At 42.4% G+C, this 8,947-nt stretch overlaps 1 protein-coding gene across 3 annotated transcripts; it reads left to right on the top strand.

The window, feature by feature from the left end:
• Positions 1 to 312: 312 nt before the first annotated feature.
• Positions 313 to 8,660, top strand: pcolce2b (procollagen C-endopeptidase enhancer 2b). Of its 3 annotated transcripts, none has more exons than XM_071485071.1 (10): positions 313 to 468; positions 702 to 978; positions 1,278 to 1,386; positions 1,789 to 2,044; positions 3,371 to 3,495; positions 3,751 to 3,887; positions 3,994 to 4,157; positions 5,111 to 5,194; positions 6,914 to 7,081; positions 7,451 to 8,660. In XM_071485071.1, the coding sequence occupies exons 2-10, from the start codon at positions 842 to 844 to the stop codon at positions 7,603 to 7,605; spliced, it is 1,335 nt and encodes a 444-aa protein (XP_071341172.1). In that variant the 5' UTR covers positions 313 to 468; positions 702 to 841; the 3' UTR covers positions 7,606 to 8,660. The 3 variants fall into 3 exon arrangements, with proteins under 3 accessions (XP_071341172.1, XP_071341170.1, XP_071341171.1); XM_071485069.1 differs by having other exon boundaries at positions 351 to 498; XM_071485070.1 differs by having other exon boundaries at positions 356 to 498; positions 7,475 to 8,660.
• The last annotated feature ends 287 nt before the right edge of the window (positions 8,661 to 8,947 follow it).

An 8,947-nucleotide genomic window follows, 5' to 3' on the forward strand; every position in this document is an offset into this window, starting at 1 on the left:
ATGCAAATAAAACCAAAACCGGCGTCGTGTTTGGAAAACTGCAATAATTTAAAGAGACAACTAAATCTCGTTAATGTGGTAAATTTAAACCTTTTTTTTCCCCCCATTTGCTTTATTGTTTGTGGCTGAAGAGTCGTGGCTTCGCATTAATAGAAGAACTGCATAGGTAGCATAATACAACGCCTTAAACTGTATACAGTCGTTTCATTGTTATAGTATATAGAAATACTGTAAATTCCAGCTATAATGAAATGTGTCCCAAGCGGTTATTTAGACAATATTTCCAGCAGGTGGCGCTCCTACTCTCTATCGCGCTCCAGCAGTGTGTGTCTGCTACCTGTGCACATTATTCAATACAGCCCGAGGCCATTTCAGTCACCCGTCTTTAATGATGTGTCAGCCGGTGTGAAGTTTAAGTTCCTCCCGCAGATGTCTTCTGTCACTCCGCATCGGGTCAATAAGCTGCGTGTAAGCACAATGCAGGAGCTGCTGCCATGGGTAGGCTCTTTATGAAGCCTCCGCCATGCGTATGTGGGCCATGTAATTAGAACTTCTTGAGTCAAGTTTATTCATGTTCACACCATCTCTTTCGAGGTTTTTCAGGCCAGGTGCCGTATGAAAGTAATGCGGGACCCCACACCCACTCCCACACCCACCCACCCTCTCAGCGCGTCTATAATCTTTTTTTTTTTTTTTTTTAGGGGAAAAAGCGGCAGCCTGTGCTCCCTCCCTCCAACCACGCAGAACAAATGCTATATTCATCTGCCCCAGCTCGCAGTTCCTGAAACTCCCCGCAGGAACTCGTGGGTACTTTTCCCCGCCGTGTGCGCTGCTCAACACGATGCCACTCATGCTGCCACGGGGCGAAAGCAGGCGAAGCGCCGGCTCCGTCAACCCAACAATGTGGAGAACATGCAGTATTTTTTGCGCATGGAGTCTACTGTTCTTGACAGAGGTCTGTGCGCAGACTCAGCAGAGGTACACCTTTATTTACATTTTTATTTATTTATTTATTTCAATTCATTTGAGAGCTTGATCAGTGCGCAAGGTGTCAAGGATCCCATGTAGTCTGTGGAGAAGCTGGAGTTTATCTAGGGGAATATTCTGCAGTCATCGCTGCTTCCAGGCAGGACGTATGGCGCATTGGCGAGGAATTCAATCTGTATTAAACCAACCGTAGGCTGTCGTTAATTGTTATGCCTGTTTATTGTTTTAACACATCACCATCATTTGATATTTGGGGATTAGAAATCATTCTCCTCCTGCCCTCCACTTAGACCAACCTTCACATGCGGCGGAAACATCACAGGGGAGTCTGGAGTAATCGGGAGCCAGGGGTACCCAGGAGTTTACCCACCAAATACCAAATGTGTCTGGAGAATCACAGTGAGTCCAGTTTTCATAGTCACATGTTTTGCTTTCTTATCATAGCATAGAAAATGACGATGATGAAATTGATATTAAAAACACACCAAACAGCTGCACTATCTGATACTCTCTCACTAACCCCAAACTCCTAATTTCCTTCTAAAAATACTTAACCACAGCCACAGCCAGCTTAAGGCAGTTTTTGCTGACAGGCTCCATTATATACTGTACTATGGCGTGGCTGAAGCAGCTGCAATTGCAACCTGATTCACACAAGTATCAGGTTTAGTAAATGTAATGTCATGTGGAAATCATGATCAATTATTGCTGCAAGGTGTGTGCCTATGGTGTCATTTTATCACTCAATACTATCAGTAACGTGAAAGTGGGTCTTAACGCTCTCTGTAAATTCCCACCCAGGTCCCTGAGGGTAAGGTGGTGGTCCTGTCGTTCCGCTTTATTGACCTGGAGAGCGACAACCTGTGCCGCTATGACTATGTGGATGTTTACAGCGGGCACGCCAATGGGCAAAGACTTGGTCGCTTCTGTGGGACGTTCAAGCCAGGAGCCCTGGTTTCCACTGGCAACAAGATGCTCATGCAGATGGTATCTGATGCCAACACCGCTGGGAGTGGCTTCCTGGCTGTTTTCTCTGCTGCCCACCCTCATGAGCGGGGTAGGCAAACATGGAAAGAAGGAGCCGAGAGAATGGTCTTCTTGGTGTGCTTCTTCTTAATGTTGCTGTGTTACTCAAAGGTGCCAAGGCTGCAAGGGTAGCAGCTGTGGAGAGAATATCTTGCCGCTACCCAAGCATGTAATACAGAGCCACGTGGGATTTTGTCTCAGTCGTGACTTCACTCCATAAAGGAATCTGATACTGGCCTGGGAGTGTGTCTATTTGGGCAGAAGGTCAATCTTTATAGAGCAAATTAACAAAGCTGTTAACACAAGTCGCCTCAGTGAGGTCATAGCATGGTACCAAAATGCCCAGACAGAAACAAGAAATGTACCTCCTTAAGCAAAGCTCAGCTTTTGTATAAATCTGTGAAACATTTCCAAGGCATGCAGACACAGTAAAACAAAAGGCAGTGCAGTCTTTCTTTCTTTCTTTCTGTCTTTCTGTCTTTCATTCCCAGTAAAAGCCAGTGACCTTTGGGGATTTCATTTGTTTGAGACGAGGCCATTAGTTTAAGGTTCCAGCAAAAGAACCAAAAGACCAAAAGAGAGCAACATCTCAACACTTTTCACAGTCTGATGTGGAATTTCTCGCTGAAACTTTTTTGGAGCACTTCAGCAGAAAGCACAGGTCACAAGTATCACTCAGAGCTGAATGAGCTGTTTCCTCTCTGCACGGTTGCAAAAGTCTCATCTGCTTTTTTTGTGGAATTTTAATGGCTTGTTCTCTGTACCGAAGGAGCTGTCAGCCGTAATGGACAATGTCTATTAACCAGCCTCCCGGGCTCTTAGATAGCAGATAGATCATTGCTATGCTGTCTCTGAGCGTTGTCAAAACTGTACAGCACAACATGTCCTCTGTTTGTTAGGTGTCTATTTTTGTGACTGTACTAAATTGTACTTCTTTAGTTAGTGTTGGAAGGGAAACATCAATCTAAGTGTATGTTGCAAAGAACACATGCTTTTAAGAGATTCAGTTCTTTGACAGTCTAAAGAGCTTGTGAGGTTATTGAACTGATGTTTCTCAGATGTTTGACAGCACTGGGTGTGTGTCGTCTCTTTAAAACCGCACACTTCGTGGGATTAATGAGTGACTTGCTTTTTAGGGTGCTCATAATAACAAAGAAGGCAATGAGAGCGACTGAAGGAGACAGGCGGTTAATTCCATGACCCTATAATTTACACACCATCCCTGCCTTTAACATGGATGGCAGATCTGAGTCTTTTCCTCCAAGAAACAGGGTTGATATTTTGCTGATTCACTGTGCAACAGTCAACTGTGAGTCATGATGATGATCCAGGATTAACCTCAGTCATTCCTCCACAGGGGACCAGTACTGTGGAGGCAGATTGGACAAGCCCTCTGGGACTTTCAAAACCCCCAACTGGCCTGAGAAGGACTACCCAGCTGGAGTCACCTGCTCCTGGCACATAGTGGCACCAAAGAATCAGGTCAGAAGGTTTAAAACAAGTTTTCATTAGTAAAAGGAGGTGTGATATGTAAATTGCCAGTGGGCAGTAGCCATTAAGTAATTGGGTTTTAGGGATTACATGACCTATAATGTCTTTTTAACGCGGCTCAGTGCGTACTGGGTGTGGACAACATGAACCCACAATTGACAGAGTAACCTTTTAATCAAACACCTTAGTCTGATATTACAAGTTTGTATAGTTGAAAAAGGATTTTCTTTGTTTCTCTTGCTGCAGATTATTGAAGTCAAGTTTGAGAAGTTTGATGTGGAAAGAGATAACTACTGCCGCTACGACCATGTCTCCATTTTCAACGGGGCAGAAATCAACGATGCTAAAAGGATTGGCAAATACTGCGGAGACAGCCCCCCAGCGTAGGTGATTCTGTCATGCAGAAGATTTTAATTTCACCAAAACATCCGTGAGTGCGAGTTCATCTCAGTTTACCCTCAGCCCGGTTGTCTGTCTCTCTCTCTGCAGGCCAGTCTTCTCCGAGGGGAACCAGCTCCTAATCCAGTTCCTGTCAGATCTCAGTCTAACTGCAGACGGCTTCATTGGACATTACAAGTTCAGACCAAAGAAATTCCCCATGACCACGATACCACCCACCACTACCACACAGCCAGTCACCACCAGGCCCATACGTAGGTAGCAGCTTTTATCCAATAAAAACCTCTGGAAGACTTCTAACATCTGTATTTGTTGATGTAGCTATGAGACTATATTGGCTTTCTACTACTGGATTCTCTTGCTAACATGTGGGGTTTATCTTTGCTTTAAACACGACGGGAGGAATCTGGAATCTGCTTCTGATAGCAGATCTGGGCAAGAGAAGGAATAAGTGAAGTGTGCTGCTTAAGTAATTATACAATATGGAGACAATGAACTCCTTCATAGCTTTTGAATTCTGAATCAGAGCTGATTTATACTACATCTGAAGAATTAGCGAACATAAGTGCAAATATCCTGTTTAAATATGAATGAAAAACAGTGGATCTTCACTATTAAATGTGCAGTTGTGATGCATGGTTCCGCTCTATAAATCAGATTATAGACGCAGCCAACAACAGCACATGTTTCTCTTATGTAAACTGTACACAAAACAAGTCCTTATACAGTGTGGGCGTGCGTCTGCAGCCGCAATCACAGCTCATTTTCATACTCAAACTCGCATTCCCACACAATGTTGTTTTTTCCCTTAGTCAAGCCAGGATATTTTGGCGCCTCCCTGCCATGATGTCATACTGTCATACTACAATGCTTTCTGGTTGGCTTATCTTCCCCAACTTTCCCCTCTCCAGTAGGGATAATATTTAGACAACCACCTTGTATTTTCTTTAAGTCTTGGTTCTTTCCTTTATGGACTTGTTATTATGTCTAACTCTAAAAACAGATGTTCACTTGTCCCATTATCTTGCCATTTTACACACTGCGCATTGTCTGGGAGGCTGACGGCCAGTCGTTTGCAGTTACTGAGAATATTCTGTAAATAAACCACAGAAGAAGCAGATGCAGCCATAACTTACATGCTTGAATCATTGACATGCAGAATTACAGAGACTGAATTATCTCTGTGTGTGTGCGTGTGTGTCTGCAGCTCTGAAGTACTCTGTTGCCCTGTGCCAGCAGAAATGCAAAAGACGAGGAACACTTGAAAGCAATTACTGCTCCAGCAATTTTGGTAAGGACATCAATGCTTATTGCAATTTATTAAAACCACAGAAGAAGTCACTGATTTGCTCCAGCTATTATTGAACATATCTACTGTTACATGTGTTCTAACCCTACGCAGTCTGAACCTGAGCAGCACAGAGACTCCTGAGACATGCAGTTTACAGTACTGATCATGTCACTGTCTTTGCGCCTCTGATTTTTCCTTGTACATCTCAAAGACTTCCTTGATAGCCTGTCAGGAAGTAAAGGAGTGTATACAGTAGGACACAGTTACCTCCAGTGTAAACACACATATGCTCAGCCTCTGACTGTGGGGAAACTGTTGATAAATGAACGTGTTGATTCAGGCTTGGCCACCGTTTGCTGCTCTCCTGCTCTCTGATGTTTTTCCTCTCAGAGACGTTTACTACATGTGTTAGACTGGCATTTCAAAGAGCTCGCCTGGATCCGCGTCATGAACCGTGGAAAGGCAAGCGATGTGGCGGCGCATGTGGGAAAAGTTGCCCGTGTGATGTGGTGGCAGAATCAGCACATGACATGTTACCTCGCATTTTAATGAATGGGCGAGACAGTAGACTGAAAATAGTTTGGCTAATCAACACTTACAGTCATAATTTCATGCACTTTGAATTGTCAAAAGCAGCTCACTGCTTTGTGTAACAGTAGCAACAGATGGAACAACATTACTAAAACAGGCAGCTCTCTGGATAGTCTCATCCCTGACAGGAAATGAAACGGACAGTATGTGAAGTCCAGACATATTGGTACCATCAGTGTAAAGAATCCTGCTCATGCTGTGTGAGATGTGATTCCCTCTCGCTCCACTGGTTCCACTATCACTCTGCTGTCACCGCTAAACGTCAGGTCTCCTCCATGGTCGGCAAGTCCAAACAACAAAACTGTATTTTTTGTACTTCTGGAGACCTGGTCAGACTAAACAGGAAATAACTGAAACTTCAGCCTGCACATTTTAAGCACCAGCAGACAGAAATGACTCAACCTGTAAGATGATCTCATAGTTTCAGATTTTTTATCTTTTATCTCAATTGTATTTGTTTACTAAAACACAAATATATTTTTAGGCAAAAGCTCTAACTTGCTATGTGTTTTCTCTTTATATTATATTTAATTATATTGAATATTTAGTTATATTTTGAGTCACCTTTGCTCATGCAAAACATTTTAACTGTCTGCTAATCAATTAAAAACCACACATTTAACTTGGTTTTGTCACAAGCCATATTCAGGAAGTGCTCGTCTTTGAAAGTCCAGTCAATGATATCCTTGAAGTTGCATTTTCTGGGTTTTTGAGAAGGAGCTATTCGCTCATGGGTGGATGAAGGAGCTATAAAAAGGTCATGTGGGGAGTGTTAAAGGCCTGAAAGGAAATGTGTGCCTGTGCTGTTAATTCATCGTGACATCTTTACAGTGCACTTCAAAGACAAGCATAGTAAGAACACATTGTTCACATTTCCCTCAGATTATTGATGATGTCAATAAAAAAGCAGATTCCCTGTGCTACAGCACATTCAACATTTCCAGATCTCATCCTAGACTTCCATTTGTCTTCTCTGGTTCCTTATTTGTTCTTATTCATGAGAAAGTGTGTGAACTGTTGACACACGTATTCCATGTAACACAACACACAGTATATTCACAGGTGGATTTCTGTACTTTTGTATGTTTTCATTTTATTTTTCATCACCTTTTTGTTTGTGTATGACAGTGATAACCGGGACTGTGATTACGGCGGTGGTGAGAGGAGGAAGTATGTACGCCACTGTCTCCATCATCAATGTGTATAAAGAAGGCAGTCTGGCCATCCAGCAGGCAGGAAAGACCATGAGCACCAAGATCATTATCTTGTGCAAGAAGTGCCCATTTGTCAGAAGAGGTGAGTGTACATCGCGCTGGTGAAATTAGATTGGCTCACTGTTCGCCAGAATATATTTTCTGACGTATGAAATCACTGTTGCAGAAACCTGGTCGTTATCTAAATGATGATAATCACTATGCACTTCCTGGTTGACTGTTTTGAATAACCTATGGCTCTGAGTTTGCTTCCTCTGCTGTGCCGTCACACTCGGTTGACAGAGCTCGCTCCAAAGTGTGAGGTGAGCAGAAGAACTCACTGTCCAAACAGTCAATGAAGCATTCAATATGTTTATATGTATGCATATAAACATATGGTATACATATGCCGCGTGGAGATTCTGATGTTTGGCCTCCCTGAATGTCTCTGCCGTTCCGCCACTGCATTCAGGTTTTTTTTGTGTGACCTCACCAGGCTTGAACTACATCTTCATGGGCCAGGTGGACGAGGAGGGCCGTGGGAAAATCGCCCCTCACCACTTTGTCATGGCGTTTAAGACGAAGAACCAGAAAGGACTCAGCGTTCTGAAAAACAAGCGGTGCTGAGCTCCAGTAGCTCTGCGGACTGGTGTGCCTGAGGCTCAGCTGTGGATGGAAACAATTAAGCAAAACTCTCAACAACATAAACACAGGCAACAAAAAAAAACCCAAAGCTGAATCTGGATGCGGAGCTGCCATTTTCATTCAGTTAAGGGGAACTCAGATTTTTTTTATGAATTTTTCTGAGGATTGCGTGTTTTTTAGAATAAACAAGAAGATATTAAGACCTTCCATTCTGTCTTTTATTAGCAGACCCAGCCTCGTACGCAACCTCAGATTATTCAGCAACAAAATGAGTTGAAATTTTAATCCCTGTTCCCAGCCCATTCGCACTCTGTAGTCACATTCCTGACATGCCCCTAGCAGGGAATAACACTGCGGCCAATAACAGGAGCCCAGACTATGGTGTATAACAAGTCACAGACTCATATTTCACAAGACAAACATTAATAAGATTGTTTGAAGTTTTCAGTCTGTACATCTTTTCTGACATCCTATGATGGCACCATTAATATAAAAAAATTGTCTTAACTGTCAATTTTATTTTCCTTGGAGGCTGTAGAGTGCAATATAAGTTAAGGTATTTAATATCATTATTAAATATTATTTAGTCTTCATTAAACAACAATATCTGGCAGAATAATCTTAAAAATCTCAAGCCTAACTGGTATTCAAAGGGGATTTGTTACAGCTGGTTGTTGTAGATCTAATGGTGGGTGATAACAACTCGCCGTTAATTTTCTGTGTTCAACTTTAATGGGCAGGGTTTGCACGTTTTAAATGTGGTGATTAAAGTGCAATATTTAATATGTAGATGATTCTTTTAAAAAGATTTTTATGCTGGTTTTATGTGAAACAAACAAGGACCTTCCTAGCTAAAGCTCTCCTCTTTAGTTTGTTTCCAGATGCAAAGCGCCATCATCAGCATACGTCATTCACTTACTGTCATTGTTTTTAAAGGAAGAGGTATGAAATGAAAAATATTTTCATATGAAAAAGTCTGTGAATATTATTTATATTTTATTGTTTCATCTGCCCAAATAAAACTCCTGTAACATTTTCCTTTTGCTTGCTGTCTCTGTACAAGAACTTTCAGCTGGAAGCCAAATAATGACAGATAATATTTGAGCTGTTCAGCTAAGATCAGCCAAGGCAAGTACGCTCTGCTAAGCATGAGAATGGATCAGGTGTGCGTAATGTGACTCTCACATGGACTAGACTGCTGGGCTGTTGGCTGAACAGCTGACTGTTTTCTGGCTTTCACACCTGAGTGGCCAAACACCAGTTTTCACAGAGAGACAACTTCAAATCTCAGAAGTGCATTCAGTGAATTGTATCAGCCATTAAA

Source organism: Trachinotus anak, unplaced genomic scaffold (assembly GCF_046630095.1).
Source record: "Trachinotus anak isolate AG129_WGS33_773 ecotype Australia unplaced genomic scaffold, CSIRO_AGI_Tana_v1 ptg000009l, whole genome shotgun sequence".
Taxonomy (NCBI): domain Eukaryota; kingdom Metazoa; phylum Chordata; class Actinopteri; order Carangiformes; family Carangidae; genus Trachinotus; species Trachinotus anak.